The 17,697-nt window shown below is 51.2% G+C and overlaps 2 protein-coding genes across 3 annotated transcripts; both read right to left on the bottom strand.

Moving 5' to 3' along the window:
* Positions 1–292: 292 nt before the first annotated feature.
* MCM5 (minichromosome maintenance complex component 5) lies at positions 293–9,444 on the bottom strand. Its single transcript, XM_053977812.1, has 17 exons — positions 9,377–9,444; positions 8,981–9,163; positions 7,987–8,113; positions 7,761–7,889; positions 7,315–7,487; positions 5,877–6,032; positions 5,616–5,782; positions 4,896–5,067; positions 4,682–4,793; positions 3,786–3,929; positions 3,459–3,524; positions 2,709–2,885; positions 2,493–2,605; positions 2,150–2,278; positions 1,768–1,910; positions 1,072–1,199; positions 293–644 (listed from the first exon to the last, which is right to left on the bottom strand). The coding sequence occupies exons 2-17, from the start codon at positions 9,145–9,147 to the stop codon at positions 543–545; spliced, it is 2,205 nt and encodes a 734-aa protein (XP_053833787.1). The 5' UTR covers positions 9,148–9,163; positions 9,377–9,444; the 3' UTR covers positions 293–542.
* Positions 9,445–11,539: 2,095 nt separating this feature from the next.
* Positions 11,540–17,697, bottom strand: HMOX1 (heme oxygenase 1). Of its 2 annotated transcripts, XM_053978632.1 has the most exons (5): positions 17,565–17,697; positions 17,124–17,244; positions 14,342–14,833; positions 13,621–13,732; positions 11,540–12,273 (listed from the first exon to the last, which is right to left on the bottom strand). In XM_053978632.1, the coding sequence occupies exons 1-5, from the start codon at positions 17,594–17,596 to the stop codon at positions 12,137–12,139; spliced, it is 894 nt and encodes a 297-aa protein (XP_053834607.1). In that variant the 5' UTR covers positions 17,597–17,697; the 3' UTR covers positions 11,540–12,136. The 2 variants fall into 2 exon arrangements, with proteins under 2 accessions (XP_053834607.1, XP_053834606.1); XM_053978631.1 differs by lacking the exon at positions 17,565–17,697 and having other exon boundaries at positions 17,124–17,435.

Here is a 17,697-nt window from a genome sequence, read left to right on the forward strand (position 1 = left end):
GCAGCAGACTGCACACAGGGAGTGGTAAAGTGCCTCCTGCACTGCTGAGCCCAACTGGACAGCCTGTGCCAACAGGCTTTATGCCTTAGTAGACAAACTCTGAGTGAGAAATGAGTTTCTGCCTCCAGGGCTGCTGGTGCTGCCCATGAGGCTGGAGCTTGAGTGAGAGTAAATGCATAACGGAGGGCAGGCAGGAGGGACACCTTTCTATCCAAAATCCTGCACCCACTTCAAAGGAGGAAGGGGATCCATCCCCTCTGCCCCTCAGGGCCAAAGATCTGAGCTACCAGTATCAGGTTTTATTTTAATACAAACTAAAAGCTTTTGGAATTCATAGAAACATGGACATGACACAGCAACAAAGCAAACAAAGGACACCCTGACCACCACAAACCCTGGTTCAAGATGGAGGCCTGGGGCTTTCTGGCTCCCCAAGGAAAAGCTTCTTTCAGGAGCAGGCCCCAGCTCCCAGGGGCACTCTGCCTCCTCCTGGGCAGGTGTCAAGCAGCAGCAGTTCCCTCCTGGAGCCTAGGACAGGGAGGTCACTTGATGCGGTACAGGACCTTGCGCTGCATGCGGTGCTGGATCTCCCCCCGCCGCATCATCAGCTGCAGCACTTTGTAAATGGCGTGTTCTGGGTACTTCTGCAAAAGGGGAGAGCAGCGGAAGATGAGCCAGCATGGAATAACCAACAGGAGCTCAGCAGGACCTGCAACTTCTGCTAATGCCTGGCTAGGACTCCCTAAAAGAAGCAAACCCAATAGCCCAAGACACTGATGCTTCCTTCCCCCTTCCCTACTTTAGATCTGACTGCAGCCAGTGTCACAAATCAAACAGTTCTGGTTTCAAGGGCAGGACCCCAAACCAGGCCCACACCTCTGAGTTTTTGCAGAAACTTACCTCAGTATCCTTAAACTCTGCAATCACATTGCACACCATTCCCTACAAACAACTTCTAAAGCATGACCAAAAGGCTCCCAGTCTGCTCTTGAGGAAGGGGTTTCATGCCCCCAGCAGCAGCCTAGGGTCGCTGGTTTCACAGCCCAGCCCTCCATGGGGTCCCCGACCCACCTGCCGCATGAAGTCCTGGACGATGCTGTGCTCGGACACCTGAGAGCCGATGGCGAAGCGGCGCTTGAGCTGCTTCTCAATGCGGGACAGCATCTCTTGGTCCTCCTGTGTCGTGAAGCCTTCTGCCCCTGCAGGGAGACACTGTGTGAGCTCCCTGTGCCACCCAGCTGTCACTCTCCAGGACACAGTGCCCATCTCCTCTGTCTCCCACCACACCTACACGGCTTACAGACTTTAGGGAACCCATGAACAACTCCACTGTAAAAGGCTGTGGGGCTCCAGCCACAGAACTGAATGTGGACCTGACTGCTGGAGCTTTCTTCAAACCCTTTGTTCCATGCTGCTGCCCAAGGAAACATTGTCTTCATCCCCACAGAAAAAGATCTTAGAGGATTAATAGGTTTGAGGAACCACGTCCAGCACCAGACTCTGGACCACAAGGGGCCAGACCAGCCCTCCCCCGAGCAGCATAGGAGATCCTCAGTGTCATTTGCCTTTGCCCTCCCTGTGAGGCACAGCCCCACAGCCACGATGGCTCCTTGCTGCCAAAAGCATTGATTGGTCTTTGCTCAGGAAGGAGGTCCTGCACCTGCCCCTGACAGCCAGGTCCTGAGAGAGGAGCTTCTCTCTCCCTGCCTTGAGCAGCCAGGTCCAGCATGTCTCTCCTACCCCCAGCACAGAATATCTCCTCCTCACCTGACAGGTTGCCCGACATGGCTGCATCGAGCGTGGACACGTGGAAGAGCCGCAAGGCCTCCTCAACATCTGTCTCGGTGGCAAAGGGCTGAAGCCTCATCTTCGCCAAGGACTCGGCAATGCGCACAATGGCCTCCAGCTGCCTGCAGCCACCAGAGACATTCCTTGCTTTCTACTGCAGCTACAGGGGTGTTTTCTTCCCCCCGACTCCTGCCATCCCCCCTATCCCACTCCAGGCACCTCCGGCCTCCCCCCACAGCACTTTCAGGGCTCAGGGCCACACCCTCACACCGCAGCACTGCGACAGCCCCTTCCTGGATTAGCCCAGTAATGCAGCCCTAATCCCAGAGGTTTTGTGGGGTGAGGAGGGGGTGCTGCTCACCGGACAGTGATGGGGATGCTGGAGCGGCGGTCGCTCTCTTGCTCGTGCTGGCGGGTGCCGCTGCGCATCAGGATGTAGCGGTTCTTCAGCTTCTCCGCCGCGCCTGCCGACAGCCGAGGGCCACACCTCCTGCAAGGGGGGACAGGAGTTGGAGGCAGCGCCCCTGGGGAGGGTCCCCTAGGCGCCCCTCCCTTCCTTGGGTGCTGCAGCACCACTGTGAGCTCCTCTTGCACCCTTTTTTCAAGGCAGGAGTTAAGAGAAAGGTCACCCAGAGTGCTGGATGGTTTGCCTCTCACCACTGCCTCCCACCGCGCAGTCCGGGCGCTGCCAAAAAGACACTCACGTCCGACAGAAGGAGATGAGCTTCTTCAGCTTGTTCAGCTCAATCTCGCCCTCCACAGCCTGGGTCTGCGTCAAGGCACTCACGTGTAAGGCCATCACGTGCTTGGCCAGTGTCTGGGAAAGCAGAAGGCAGTCAGAGAGCAGGAATGCCCCTGCCTCCTCCTCCCAAAGAAAGAGGCATTGTGAGTCCCAGCCGCACCTGTGTGGCTCAACGCACCATGTCTCGCTCCTCATTGTGCTCATCCTTAACGATGAAGATCATGTCAAATCGGGACAGGATGGTGGGCATAAAATCAATGTTCTCCTCGCCCTTGGTCTCATCCCAGCGCCCAAAGACTGAGTTGGCAGCTGCCAGGACCGAGCAGCGGGAGTTGAGTGTTGTTGTGATTCCTGCCTGTGAGTGAAGGCAAAAAAAAGGATGGTGTCAAGACCACCTCCATGTCACAGCAGGCCATCAATTCAGTGAAAGGTTGAAAGCCATTTTCAAGGACTCATTGTCAATCACTTGCATTTAAATAAAGCCCCATAAGGAGCACCCAGTTGCTCTGTAATGGTGGGGCCGGACCCACATGTCCTCCTGGAAGGGGATTGGCTTCAGCTGAGACATAGGCACTGAGTAATTTAATTTAAAACCTCTTGTCAAGGGCAGAGATGGGGGAGACCTCACCCCGGGTTTGTGATCTGAGACAAGCACTGGGCAGACAGGGCTGAGTCCTCCTGGGCAGCTCTGGCACAAAGCATGGGCTTGCAGGTGCACCCTGACAGCCACTAGCAAGGAGAAGCCATGAAATTCAGGCTGCCCAAAGCCTCCAGGCAGGGCTGACTGGTCTCACTCCAGAGGTACCAGCAACCATCAATACCACTGCCTGGACTCTTAAATGGGCAGTTCTGGCAAAAGATGAGTGACCACTGGTTACTGGGCTCTCAGATTCCCACCTCAGGGCAGCATGCTCAATGCACAGCTCACCTTGGCAATGGAGATGGTCTGCTGCTCCATCGCCTCGTGGATGGCCACACGGTCATCCTCCCGCATCTTGGCATGCCAGGTGAGAGAAACCAGGCAAGGAGAAAAAGTCACCATCAGTCTCCTCTGCTACACACTTACTGAAGTGATCCCCAACATAAAGCTCTGTGAGGACCTCTGCCCAAGAGGGCAGGATGTAACTTAATTCCCTTGCAACCCCACCCCCCTGACCTTCCCTGAAAGGAAGTGAGGGAGTCTCAGAGATGTTGCCCTTCCTCCTGTAGCTCTGGGCTCTCCTTCCCACTCCCACACAGGCAGCTCCACAGGTACCTTGTCGAACTCATCGATGCACACCACTCCTCCGTCTGCCAGCACCATGGCTCCTCCCTCCATGAAGAAATTCCTGGAGACAGGATCACGGATCACTGAGGCGGTCAAGCCAGCAGCGCTGCTGCCTTTTCCTGAGGTGTACACCTAGTGGTATGTGGAACAAGGAAAGGGACAGTACATCAGCTGCAGCAGCACACAGGAGCCCACTGCTCCAGCTGCGAGACAAAACATTCCTGGCACCACAAAATCCAGAGCTCCTGGGGGAAGAACCTCCAGGAAAAGCCCTCAGCACATGTAAAAAGCAGATGTGCTGGGTAAAGAGCAGGGCTATTGCCTCATCCCAAACCTCAGACTAAGCAGCTGTGACACACCAGAGGGCATGCAGACACAAACACAGATATTAAGTACAAAAGAGGGAGTGATTCATTGTTTGGTGGGCTGCTGCATTAGCTTTGTTTGCCCCTGGAGGGAACAATACAATCAGAGGCTGAGTTTAATAAAGACTACAAAAAACACAGCTGAAAACATAATTCTATGCCTGGGCTCAAGCTGGAGGTCCGTGCCTGAGATGCAATCAACTTAATTTGTCCTGACCAGCCAGCCCCTCTGCTGATCAAGTCTCAACAATAAACAGCAGCACCAAGCACATCTTTGGACATCTGCAAACAGCCTGGCTCACAGCATAATAAAAGGCATGACCTTCTTCCCCTTCCCTCCCTCATTCCCCATCCCTTCTAGGCTAGTACTAGAAATGGCAGTTCACGCCTCTGCCAGCAAAATTACCTGTGGATGCACAGGCAGGGGTCTGCCATGACCACAGTCTTGTCTCTGGGGCTAGACAAGGAGCAGAAGAGAGAAAAGGGGTGCACTGCAAGTGGGCACCTCAAGCCACGTACCCCAATGGGCGAACACTTCTCAACAAACTTCAGCAGTTGGGATTTGGCCGTGCCAGGGTCCCCCAGCATCAGCAAGTTGATGTCCCCTCTGCGGGTCAGGCCATCCGGGAGCCTGGAGTGATGAGGTTGGGAAGAAGAGAGGGAGCAGAGTTGGTGAGCCTTTATTTTGATAACAAAGCACTGACTTTGCTAACAAAGGCTGACTCTTCCCCACCTCTTGCGGGAGCCTCCAAATAAGAGGCAGGCAATGGCCTTCTTGATGTCAGTGCTGCCGTAGATGGAGGGCGCGATGCTCTTGGCAATGGTCTCATAGATGTTGGGCGTGGCAGCAAGGCGACGGAGTTCCTCCTCTTCTTGAGGGGTCACCGAGCCACTGAAGCTATGTCCTGTACACAGGTGAGGGGCAACAGTGAACAAATGGAGGTTTTAAAGGAAATTATATCACTCCCCCCACGCACACTACAACCAAAATCCCCTCTTGAAAATCATGCCAAGTGCCACCGGGTGGGAAGGGTGGAGAGGGGCAGGCTGTGTCCTTAGAGGCTAATAAGAAAAAGCAAGGATCTTGGGCAAAGCAGCTCTTCTGGACCCAGAGGGAGAATTACAGTCAGGACCACATTTTAAATACGATCTTAACCATGGACTTCAGCCGGGATCCTCAGGGATGGCTTAGCAGATTCTCACTTAAACACCCTGGAGGACTCAGGCTGAGACCTCATTTAATATGAGATAAAGCCTTACAGGACATGACTTTAGAGACAGGGCAAGTCAGACCCCAGAATGGCTTGAACCTTCTGTTACATAAGCAACAGAGAAGGACGAAGGCTGTGATTTCAAACAGTTCTTGCTGAGGGATCACTTTGTTCAGGAACAGGATGGGGAGTGTCTTCCAACACCAGGCTACCACCAAATGCACACCAAAAGCAGCCCTCACCTGAGCCCTCCGTGTCCACCTGGATGCCCACCACGCGGATATAAGCGCTCCGGATGCCCACCCCCACATTGTAACGGCTCTTGTTCTTGCTCTGCGCAGATTTCTTGATGGAGTAGATCCCCATGATAGTAACTCTGTTCCCTGGGACAACTTTGTCACACAGGTACCTAAGAGGAGACAGGGGAAAGCAGAGGATGGTGGTGGGAAATGATGGCACCAGCAACAGCCAGCAGGGGCAGGGTGGGAAGGCTGTGCCAGTACCTGTCACAGTAGAGCTGCAAGTGCCGGGGCATCTCCCCATGTGGCACGGCGTCTGGAGACTCCTGAAGTTTCAGGACCTGGAAATCCACGCACTTGCACTTATCTGGCATGATAAAATAAGGGTCCAGAGGGCACCTTGGGCGGCCAGCTTGTTCTCTGTGCAGAGAGATCAATCAGGGGAGGCTGTTAGTACTGAGGAGCCAGCCCTTGGAGCCACCCTTTGGAGGCACCTGTGCAGGGGACAGCAGCGACAGCAAGGGGCAGCTGCCCCTTCCAAGCAGTGCCATGTCAGCAGGCAAGGGCAGACACAACAGGGCCAGACCAAAGGCCAGCAAGCCCTCTGTCTTGTCTTCTACAAGTGCCAAATGTGTACTTGAGAACAAGGAGAGGCAGGGTGACACTTGTCTGAGCACTCTCCCTGCCTCTTGCCCCTCCCCTGCTAGCTACAAGCAGGGAAGGTAATTCATTAATTACACAGAAGGTAGCAGCACAGACTCAGTGACACGGCAGGGCGTTTTTCTTTACAACCTCACACACAAGGCAAATGTTAAGTGGTTTCTGGTGAGAAAGCAATTAGCAATGTGACAAGGCTGACATCCACCTCCCAGTCTCTCAAGCCATATCTGCCTAGCTAGATTACAAGCTCTCTGAGACAAAGAGAAGCTCCGTGTCCTGCTGCTGTCTCAGAGTGGCACGACTGATGCCTGACTCCATGCAGGGCTTTCAGGTAGGGCAACACCAGAGAGCAGATGCACTCATGCAGTCAGGGATCAGGAGCAAGGTGCTGTGCAGACCACACACAAGAATGATTCCCTAGCCCAAACCCCTCTCAAGCTGCATTAGAGTTTGGTGCAGAAAATAAATATTGGCAGGTATGAACCCAAAGACACAACCCACCAGGACTGGCTGCCTCGAGAGCTGCAGCACAATGGTAATCTAATGCTCACAGTGCTCAGAGGCACCAAAAGCTGCAATGCAGGATAAAAAGGCTAGCAGAAAAGCATCCCTAAGGAAGGTAACACACAACATGCCCCTCAGGAGCTGGAATGTAGAAGCAAGGAGTTTGTTTGAAAAAGAGGAGAGCAACTTAACACAGCATTATGGGACAGCTGGAGGCAGGCATGAACCTTTAGGTACAACAGGTGAAACTCCCTATGAATAAAAAACTCCCTGGACACGGTCACTCAACACTGCATGCAGCACTGATCATGCAGGGTCACAACCAGCATGACCACAGAGGACAGGGAGAACTTGCCAGCCAGAACTGCACACTGGCACAGGGGCAGCACAAAGGGTGGAGGCAGAGCAGTGCAGGTGCTGCTGCCTTGTGGAACAGGGAGCAGATCCTGCAATGCACGGACGCAGCAGGAGCAGGAAGAGGGAATACAGTCTTTTCTCGCCCTCCAGCCTGCTGGTGCATGCCCTTGTCAGTCCTTACGTGTTGCATTTCCTGGGCAGAGCGTAGCCCTCCAGGCCCGGGCGCACCGCGATGTTGCTGATAGTGTTGCGGCAGCTGCGGCACTGGATGGTGATTCTGGTGGCTTTGGCTCTCACAGGGGTTGCTGCAATTACAATCCCAGGGATCTTCACAAGGTGGGACATCTGGTCAGACTGAAAAGGAAAAGGTGAAGGGGAAGTGAGAAAGCCATCAATGGAAGATGGATGGGAAACTACAAAGCATGAGAGCAAAGGACGAACACTCTGTGCAGAGCACCACTAACAGAAAAACGTCCCCTGCAGCAGAAACCAGCAATAACAGCCCTCTGCAGTTGGATCTGAGCTGCAGAGTAACGCTGCTTGTAAATTAGTGTGTGACCTGTGTCCTGAGCCACGTGACTGGTCCCAAAAGCTCCCCTGCAATCACACCCACACGCTTCACCTCACCTTCAGGCTGCGGATGTTGGCTGCGTTGGCATCCGACCTCAGCATCACCTGGATGTCTTGGAGAGTCTCCTCCCCTGAGGGGCGAGGACGAGTGACCTCATCTGCAACTTCTTTTGCTGCTTCTTCCAACTAGAGAGGGAACAATGGGCTATCAGTGGGTCTGTTACAGCAGAACATCAGAGCTGCTCTCGTGACAATATTCTAGGTTGCCAACCTCCATCCTTACCAGCTGCAGGTGCTCTGCTGGTTGCTTGTACAGATAGTCTGCGAGATCTTCATCAAAGCTGGCCAAGTCTTCCATCTCCACCTCCACCCAGTACTGGCCCAGGTTGTAGTGCCGCTTGAGCTCATCCCTGGAAGGCAGGAAGCAGCAAAGGTTTGCAGGGCAGAAAGCACCAGTCATCCACAGTGGCCTTAGAACAAGTAGGGATCAGAAAAGGCAGGTTCTACAGGGAGTCCTTGGTTTGGAAAGCAAGCAGAGAAAATTAGGTGAGTTCCAGAAGAAGTGCAGAGGAACCTGGGCAATCTTTCACCCAAGCCCACTTGGAAAAGTGACATAAGACCAGGGACACCAGTGCTTCAGTGGCAATCTGAAGTATTTACTGGAGTTACATGACCAGATAAACAAGGAGAAAATTTCTATGTAGGATAATAACTACTATACATAAGATATGGTTTAAAACAAAGGAAATAATAACAGGACAACATTTTCCTTAAAAATGTGAGGATTAATGAAATTCAGAGGTGAAAGACTGTTCTAGCCCTTGATTATGATGTATCTCCATGTTTTCTCAATGCTGTGTCTCCAAACTGCATAGGCAAAGAGTGGCCAAAGGAACTTCAAAAACTTGGAAGGCACATGTGGAGAATGGTGCACTGATTTAATGGACACAGACAATTCTCCAGACTAGAAGCACTACAACTTCAAAGACAGACCTTGAATCTCAGAATTAAGTGCAAGCCTGGCAGTGTGGATCCCTCTATTGCTACCTTTTCCACTGGATGGCTGACCAAAAATTTGTGAGAACACCAGACCTTTGCTTTTCTAGCAGGTTAAATACAAACAACTTTCAATACTGAGCTTTTTATGGCCTGTGAGAAGAGACAAAGTGGCTATTGTGTATGTGGGGTGTGCACTGCAGGAAGGAGGTTCAGAGCAAACTGGGGGTGCAGGTGGGGATGGGCAGGGCTTAGAAGGAGAAAAGGGGCAGCAGCAGCACCTGTATTTGAAAGTGAAGCCCGTCCGGTCCGTGCCCACCCGGTACTGCCGCAGGAACTCCTTGAACCGCTTCTGCAACTGCGACTTCCGAACCTGGCCCTCGTCCACGGACGCGTCGCCCCCAAAACTGTCGCTGTAGTAAATGCCGGGGTCGTCGAAGCCGGACATCGCGGCTGCTGGTCCGCTGCGGGGCGAGAGCGCTGGGTCAGCCCCAGCCGCCTCCTTCCCCTGCCCCGCACCCAATGCCCCGCGGGACCGTCCCTCACCGCACCCCACGCGCTGGCCGCGCTCTTGCCCCGCACTGCCCCAGCGATATCTATATCTATATCTATCTATATCTCGATCTCGATCTCGATCCCGATCCCGATCCCGATCCCGCTCCCCTGCCGCTCCGCACCTCGCTCACCGCCGGAACTCGCTCCCAACTTTTTCGCGGCAAAAGCGGCGCGCGGCGGAAACCAAACCGACGCAGGGCGCGCGCTGCCTCCGCCGCCGCGCGCTCCGATTGGCCCGTCCGCCGGGAGACGCCGCCGATTGGGCCGCAGCCGCCCTCCCGCCCCGCCCCGAGAGGGAGCGCTCGGCGCCGCTGCCGCCGCTGATTGGCCGGGGCGCTCCGCCCCCTGCCCGCCCCCAGCGGTGTGGCGCGAAATCTGGGAGCGAAGGGCGGGGGGAGGCGAAATGGCGGGCGGGCCGCACCATCGGGGCGGGGCGCGGAGGGGGAGCGGGTGACACCATTGCGGGCGCGGGCGACACCATTGCGGGCGCGGGCGGTGCGGGAATAAAGTGAATTAATTAGTGCTGTAGGCTCCTGGGCCAGCTGCGGCCCCTCGCTGCTTCAGGGCCTCGGGACACGAGTCCTCCGGGATGCCTTCCTCCTGGCTGTTTGTGAATTTAGGGGGAAGACTGGCAGGTCGCTGGGTGCGTATTTTGGCCCTTCCAAAGCGTGGTAATGCTCGCCCTAAACGAAGAATAAGCTGGGAAGCACAGTGCATGGCAAGAGGGGTTTCAGCTGCAGCCCGTGGGAAATAAAGAAGGTGTCGTTGCTGCAGAGAAACCAGATGTACTCATAAAGATCACAGATGAGTACAAACAAAGCCTTAGTCTCCATTTCTGCGGACTTGGGGCTCAGTCTGGAATCTTCTGTGTGTGACAACAATGGCTGTGAGATACCCAAAGTACCATCTCTCTCCTGCCATGAGCAGGGAGGGTATGATACCAGTCAGAACCCATATTTTCCAACTCTGACGTCACGGTCAGGCTCCCTGAGGAGTGGAGAGGCGCTGAGTGTGGCGCAGTGTGTTCCTGAGCTCATGGGCATTTGTTTGTCTCTTTGGGATCTTAGATTACTGAGCATATTTGAATGAAGAAAATGGTTTAGTTGGGGTGGTTTAGAGGGACTCAATAGGTAGAACTTAATTCAAATCTGAATGAACAAGTTCTTGTATTTAAATTGCTATCAAGCCTCATATTCCTGCTCTTCAAACACACGACTGTCTTTTTCAAGAATTAACTATTTTTTCTGGCAGGCGGATCCAAAGAGAGAGCTATGAAAGGAGGTTGGGGAAGGAATGCAGAGTAGAAAAGAGCCTGAGAATTATAACAGTCCTGTTTTCCCACTGCTCATTCTCAGCAGGACCTGCCTTCTGATTCTTGTTCTTTGAGCAGGTTCAGTGCCGGTCATTAAAACAGATCAGTAGGAACATGTCTTTGGGATTAAGGTCACAGCCAGAACAGGCAGATCATGGAGACAGGTTGATAACAGAGGCTTTCTGGAATAAAGAGAGAACTCTGAGGTGATATGGCAGTTTTGTCAGTACCTGCACTGCCATATCCAAACTGCAGCCCCTCCTGTGTTGGGAGAGCTCCGGGAGCAGGCAAGGCCTGTGGCTGGACACAAACCCAGCCCTCCAGATGTGCCTCAGCAAAAGGCAAGGAAAGCAAGCTGTGTGCATGGGCTGCTCCAGCAGTGCTGTGTGTTTGGAGTGCCTTTAGCAATGCCACGTGTGTGCCAGGTCCTGGGAGTGAGGGGGTTGGTTTGCCACTTGGGTGAGGGCAGTGGTCATGTGCTTGATGCCTCCCATTCAGCCACATCGACCAAAACCTAGGATGCCTTTAACTTTTGGGTGATGAAACACACTTGGCAATTCTGATTCACACTGAAGCTCTTGCAAAGGCAGTCTGGCAGTTTGCTGGCAGTTCAGGGAGAGCTTCCTGGTTTTGACCAGCTGAGGGTCCCATCACCTTTTGCTTGTGATAGAATAGCAACCAGCTCTTATGTACCACTTCCACCCCTTAAAAATACTTTGCATGCTCACTGAATTTCATGCTGCTTCTAGAAATAGAGAGCAGTGTGTAGGAGCTGAAGGAACCTGCCCCAGCTTATAGCAGGTTATAGTTAGCACTGAGTGGGAGCAGAGTCTGGCTCTGATGATAGCTCCCACTTCTGTCCATTGTCATGTCTGTGCAGGCAGCAGCTCCAAAACACATAAAGCCAGGAGGAAGAAAGACACGTCCTTTTTCCCCGGGTAAGGCTTTAATAATAGGAAACACCAGACCTGAAGACTTTACATTGAAATTTATTATGTGTATAAATTATACAACCAGACAAGAATGACACTGTATGTCCAACAACTGTCTTTTGTTTTTCAAAGACCAAAAATAATGGGAAAAAGAAGTAACAAAGACCTACTAGTGTCATGTAAAACTGTCTGTAACCCATGGGAGCCATGTGGCTTCACAGAGAAAGTGATCACAGTATTATCCAGCAGTATAAAAAAAACTGAGCAAACAGAGCTCGGAGGAGCTCCGTCTTTCTGAGGCAAGACAGAAGTCAAAGCTGTGTTTCTGATCCTGTAGAGTTTTTGTAGGCACTCTGTAAAGCAATGACAATTCTTGGCCATTGTTTTTAGCCTTTTCCACCCTTGGTTTTTGGTGATAAAGTTAGTCTCTGAGAAGAGCTCACACCAAGCACAGGAGAAACTTTGCCTGAACCCTCTTAAAGCACTCTCTGATTTCTGGGGAGAAAGGTCTCCTAGTATTAGTGGCAGAACCAAGATCACAGTACCCAGAGAGGGGTAATTTCTCTCACAAGGACTGGGGAAGGTGGATTAGTTCAGGGTGAGGGAAGTCACAAAGAGAAGGTGAAGGTCCTGCTTTTTCACATGGCAAACAAGCCCACAGTGACTGTCATGGCGAGGAAGCTGAGCGCCACGATCCACCGCACCAGGGAGGTGGTGGATGTCGTGTCTGTGTTCCTCATCTTTGTCCTCTCACCTTCCTTCCCAGCTGCTGGACCTAGATCAAATAGGGAGAAAAAGCAAATAAAGACAAGTGAGAAGAGGTTGTGGCAAGAAGCTGCTAACGTGCAGTGTTTGCTCTCCCCAGTGCCAGAGCACACCCTGCTGGAGTCATCCAGGGAAGGAGAAGGCCCAGAGCCCAGCTGGGAGAAACAGTGGCAGCAGGTTCTGCTCTCCCAGTGGAGAGGGGAAGCAGCAGACTTGACCTGGGAATCACAAAGGCCCACAGCCCCTCTGCCTGTAGGTGACTACCAGCTTCTTCCCTTGTCTCCTTACAGGCTTACACGTGCACTGCCCAGCTCCATCAAACCCCTGATGTGTGCAAAAGACAGACAAATGCTGAAGCTAGAATTTTAAAAGGCATTTTGTCTCCTACTTCTCACTGATTTAACTTTAGGCATCTAAAGACCTTGAACAGTCTTCAGCACTCCAAGCAATTTTTGCAGTACAACTTCAGGATGGGATTCCTCATCCAACACCAAATTTTTCTGAAAATCTTACTTGTATGCATGTATTGGGAAAGGAATGACAATGTTTCACAGAGAACTTTTAACGCCTTTCCCACAGAAGCTGCTTTAAGCTTCACTATCCAGAGATGCTTAAGGCAAGGTTTGCTTTTCATCTTTGCCATGGAAAAACTGTGGTTCAGTCCAGGATGCACTGAAAACAAATATCCATTTTAGTTTCAGAATGGGTAGGCCATAAGGGTTTTTTTATCTGAATTGCGTGTCCTCGTGGAAACCACTCTGCTCTGTAAACATCTGAGCTCACTCCTCACTCAGGTACAAGCTTGATTACATTCCACCATCCAGAGCAGTGCTCACTGTAAAGCCAGCACATTCTCTGGAGTGTTTTCAGCAAATACTTCTGGGAGGCAGGAAAATGATCAGAGGGAGATACAGTCCAAAAGGACAGGCTGCTGGATAGGACTGTGTCCAGAGAACCTTCTGTCAGCATCACAGCACCACAGCACTTCCCCAGCACTTCCTGCAGCACCCAAAATTGATGCCTTTGCTTCCGTGAACTCAAGGTCAGTTTTCCCTGTGGTGAATGAACCTTACATTTGTTAAAGCCCTAGAGGTGGAGAGAGGAGTCTTTTTTTGTAAAGCTTCCTCACTGACACACTTTCTGAAGAGCCCACATCTGTTATCCTTGCTCTGCCATGTCTAGAAGAAGTTTTGTACACAGAAGTGCCTCTCCTTATACTACCTGCTAATGGCGGGAGAAGAGGTGGGACAAGCAGCTCATGCTTGTTTCCCAATGGCTTTTACAAACAAGGACAGAGGAAGGGAGGTGAAGGAAAGGAAGGAGCACTATGAAGCACCTGCCCTTAGAAGTGTCTTACCGTGCTCATGTGATTTGTTGATGTTCCTTGTGCGAAGCAGCTCTGCCTTTGGCTGCACAGGGTGACCATTCTCCTGGCCCTTGGACACCAGCTCCTGCAGTGCTTCGAACACCTGAGAAGAAGGAACACTGTCTCATTATGTGGCCTCCTCTTGTTCTTTCACTGGACCACTTGTTGCTTCCCCAGGCACTTTAGGAACTAGAGGAAGACATGAGGCTTCAGTCTAAGTCTCCTGGTACATTTTGCATAGAACAAAAGTTGCCTGTGAGGTCAAGAGGATGTTTTTCAAACTCCTTGTTCTCTTTACAGGTTCTCCCTGAAGCTTTCAGCTCAGGAGAAGACTATTGCCCACCTTCTGATGGGAAGGAAAGCAAGGTACCTGTGACCTAGTCAGAGTGCACAGCAGACCTGTGTAACTTCACCACAGAGGCAGGACAGATACTATGTGGTAATCTCCAATCCCAGTATTAACCCTCATTCATATCTGAATAGTGGCACATGGAAGAGACTGGATTCAAACACTAAGGGAGGGAGAAGAGCTTTTCAGAGACCATTGTTTTATTCAGCTGCCAGGTTGGAGAAGCACGGGCATCCAACTCTGACCAGCTCGCCCTGATCCACAACTTCTCATAAGTTCCCCAGTGGAAATACTGGCCTTGTATTTCCCCTGTAGCTATTTTCTTGTTTGAGAGAGGATGTGGGCTGGCAGGTTGTTACTCACCCGTATATTTAACAGGAATGCTTTCTTGGCCTCCTCCATGACTCTTTTCTTAGTGGCAAGGTCCATCTCGAGAGCATTCATGCGGGAGCGGTAGAGCTGCTTGAACTTGGTGGCATTGGAGACCCCATCAAAGGTGAAGAAAGCCAGCCCTTCCCCCGTGCTGGGCAGCTGGAGGGCCTTCTGGGCAATTTTCTTCAGCACCTGCCCCCCAGACAGGTCTCCCAAATAGCGAGTGTAGGCATGGGCCACCAGGAGCTCTGGCTCATTCTTGCCTATGTAGTGGAGCCTCTCGACATATTTCTGAGTCGCCTCAGGACATGGGATCTCTTCCCTCCAGTTCCTGCCGTAGAAGTACTTCAAGTCTTCCTCCAGGGCAGCTTTGCGGTGCAGCTCCGCCGGAAAATACACAGGGGCATAAACTGGATTGTTCTTGTTCCGTTCAATCTCTTCCTCCAGAGCAGAGTAGACAAAGTACAGGGATGCTGTAACCAGCTGAAAGAGAAGAAAGAGGATGAGCTATAGGTGCATCTGTTTATCCTTTTCAAGTCTGTGGGACAAATTGTACTAACAATAAAGGTACTCGTGGGCACACCCACTATGAGTCACGAACACCTGTGATGTTGCAGATTTCCCGTGTGGAAAACAGTGCGAGGTACAGGGAGACACTGTTTAGCCCTTCCTGTCTGCTTAAGACAGCAATCAGGTGAGCCCTTTCCAGCAGATATTGGTCTTACTTGCTCTTAAAATCACTGCCTTGCCTTCAAGTTAAAGTCTGGCAGCTTGATGTGATGTAAACTGGAGCTCTGTTTAAGCATTCCTGGTCTCTTCCCATTCCCTCAGTCAATAGAGAGGGTATTCCCAAAGGTATCCTTTCTGGTGCATTGTTCAAATCTGAATGCTCCAAAATGTGGCTTCCCTTTGTGGGGCCTTGTGAGATGATGACACATCCTGGTTATTTTTCAACATATTCATCCTGTCACCATTCCACCATCCTGGGAACTGAGGCACCACCACTCTGCTCACTCAGGCATGCAAGTGGGGTTGCCTCCTCGGTTGCCCCAGAGAAACAAGATAAAAGGGATCTGGAAGCACAGCCTGCCTCTGAAAGATGCCTTTGTGAAGGAGTGCTGCGAGGCTGTGTTCTCCCCTCTATTTTGAAACCATTGTTATTGTTGTTTTTCCCAGCTTATGTGATACTTTCTTTTATCTGCCAGCTTTTCCACGTGATCTGAGACAATATAGCTGTGTTCTTTCCTTCCCCAGGCATTCTGTTTTCAGAGGCTGTTACACCTACACCACCCCTTCCTTTCCCTGGGCCCCTTGTGAGCAGCAAATGGTAAAAGATGAAGGTGTTGCAGTAGAGGTGAGTCAGGTTTGGGTAGGGGGGATTATGCTGCTCACAGGAGAGAAAGCTGTTTACTTTCTCACAAAGCAGTCAGTTCTGCAATGAGAGAGTTCCTGTTTCAACCTTGTCCCACTGTGCCAGAAAATAGGACTTTGATAAGCACATGGGCAGTGACTGGTTGTGGAAACAAATATCCACCATCTGGGGAGTCACGTAGCAGGCCAGATATATACGTCTGCCAAGAGAGTAAACAAAAACAGTTTTTTAAACAGTAACCTGTTACCCAACTTACCGGAAAAGAAACAAAACATGGGAACATTGCCTTCCAAATTAAGCAAAATTGTAGCTCAACTGATTGTTTTTAGAGGCAGGTAGTGGTTTAATGAGAAACATGGCTTTTAAACACTTGTTAATTTTTAAAATCCGTGTCTCATTTGCCTGACAGCATGTAAAAATCATCTTAAGAAACCAAGTTTTATTCCTGAAGGTCTTTACAGCTTGCCTGTCTCAAAGATCATTGCCTAACCAATGCCATATTTCTAACAGCAGGAAGTCAGCACCTGAGACTGAATTTATGCTTAGCTAAGTATTCTGAATGTCACCTGTTAGAAATAAGCAGTCTCTTTCCTACTTCTGTGGATTTCTTTGCCATAATTCAACAACAAAGTAATTAAGCCACAGGTTGAATTGGTAGCTGTTATTTGCAAGTCCACGTGTCACTTCCTGTATCCTCTTAGGAATTCTGGCCCAGGTGTTTGCTTTGGTTTTGCTCTTGGCTTTGTTATGTGGCTCAGATCCCAGGAATTGTATCTAGTCAGGTTATGCTAATGTGTGGAAATGTTTCTCTTTTATCTTGAAAAAGGCAACAGGCTCCTGCTTGTTAGCAGCAGACACGGATTGCTCAAACTCAGTCTGGTTTTGAGTTATTGTTCATGATCTCAGCTGTGGTATAACTCAAGTGACAATGCAAAGTTCAGTGCCAGCAACGATCCCACATCCTCACTTTCTCACCATCCCATCATTATTTCTAGCTGCAGCTGCCTAGAGTGTTGTAAATACAGAATTCTCCCTCTTTTGGGCAAGTATCTGAACATAGTTCTATCTCCATTAACTGTGACTGGCAATAATAACATGCAGGCATTTATGAAGAAAGAGAAAAGCAATAGCATTAGTCCCAGCAACCTCTTTGTCCTTTTTCTCATGTTTCAGCTTGGCTGCCCATTGTGATATGCATGGCCCTTCCCCACCTTCTGCAAGAGGAGCCAGTAAGACCTCAGGGTGCAGAAGTTTGATGTTTTTCATAGGAGATGCTGATACATCATGTCCCCATCCTCCTTGCCTGTGCTGGCCCCGTCCTCCCCCCTTTAGTCCCCTCTCAGCCCATCTGATCTAACTGGTGAGGAAATCCCATCCCCAAGCAAAGCTGCTATGAAGTACCTTAAACTCCTGGAGTGACACCTGCCCCTTTTGGAAATTCCTCATGAACGGTGTGTTCTCTGCCTGCTCGTGCACCTCCTTGGTAGCTTCCTTCAACAGTTCTGACAGGTCTGTGGACATCCTGGGGAAGAACAGTGAAACAGGTATTAGAGCTGTGTCCTCTGACAAAACAAATCTTAGCTCTCTAGGACAAAAGGAGGAGCCTGGGATGGGAGAAAAAGGAGCAGAGCATTCCCGAGAGGTGTCGATGGGACCCAGAGAGCACCAGCTTTCCAAACAGTGTCCCGAGCAAGGAAGACTGACAGACTCCATCCAGAGGTGGAGGCAGCAGCATGCCTTTCCCTGCAGAGCAGGAACAGGAACAGCATTCCTAAAAGCAAGGGGAGAAACACAATACTCCTCTGACAAAACACTTCCCTCCCATTCCTGTCCCGCTCTCACCTTTCAGAGCTGTGTGACTGGGAAGTTTCCATGCTTCTCCACGTCGTTTCTCTCCTCTGCTTCCCTGCTGTTGCTCGCGCTTTCCTGCTTCCTTTCAGCTCCCAGGACAGTGAAGCTCTGAGCTGGGCAGCCT

This window comes from Vidua macroura, chromosome 5 (assembly GCF_024509145.1).
Source record: "Vidua macroura isolate BioBank_ID:100142 chromosome 5, ASM2450914v1, whole genome shotgun sequence".
NCBI lineage: Eukaryota > Metazoa > Chordata > Aves > Passeriformes > Viduidae > Vidua > Vidua macroura.

Excerpts from the sequence above, each read along its gene's own strand:
- MCM5 (XM_053977812.1), bottom strand. The coding sequence starts at position 9,147 with ATGTCCGGCTTCGACGACCCCGGCATTTACTACAGCGACAGTTTTGGG. Across the intron at positions 5,068-5,615 it reads GGTGGACACGGAGGGCTCAG|GACATAGCTTCAGTGGCTCG; the intron begins GTGAGGGCTGCT and ends ACCTGTGTACAG. Across the intron at positions 1,911-2,149 it reads AGCATCCCCATCACTGTCCG|GCAGCTGGAGGCCATTGTGC; the intron begins GTGAGCAGCACC and ends TGGTGGCTGCAG.
- HMOX1 (XM_053978631.1), bottom strand. The coding sequence starts at position 17,435 with ATGGAGTCTGTCAGTCTTCCTTGCTCGGGACACTGTTTGGAAAGCTGG. Across the intron at positions 14,834-17,123 it reads TGTCACTCCAGGAGTTTAAG|CTGGTTACAGCATCCCTGTA; the intron begins GTACTTCATAGC and ends CTTCTCTTTCAG. Across the intron at positions 12,274-13,620 it reads CAACAAATCACATGAGCACG|GTCCAGCAGCTGGGAAGGAA; the intron begins GTAAGACACTTC and ends TATTTGATCTAG.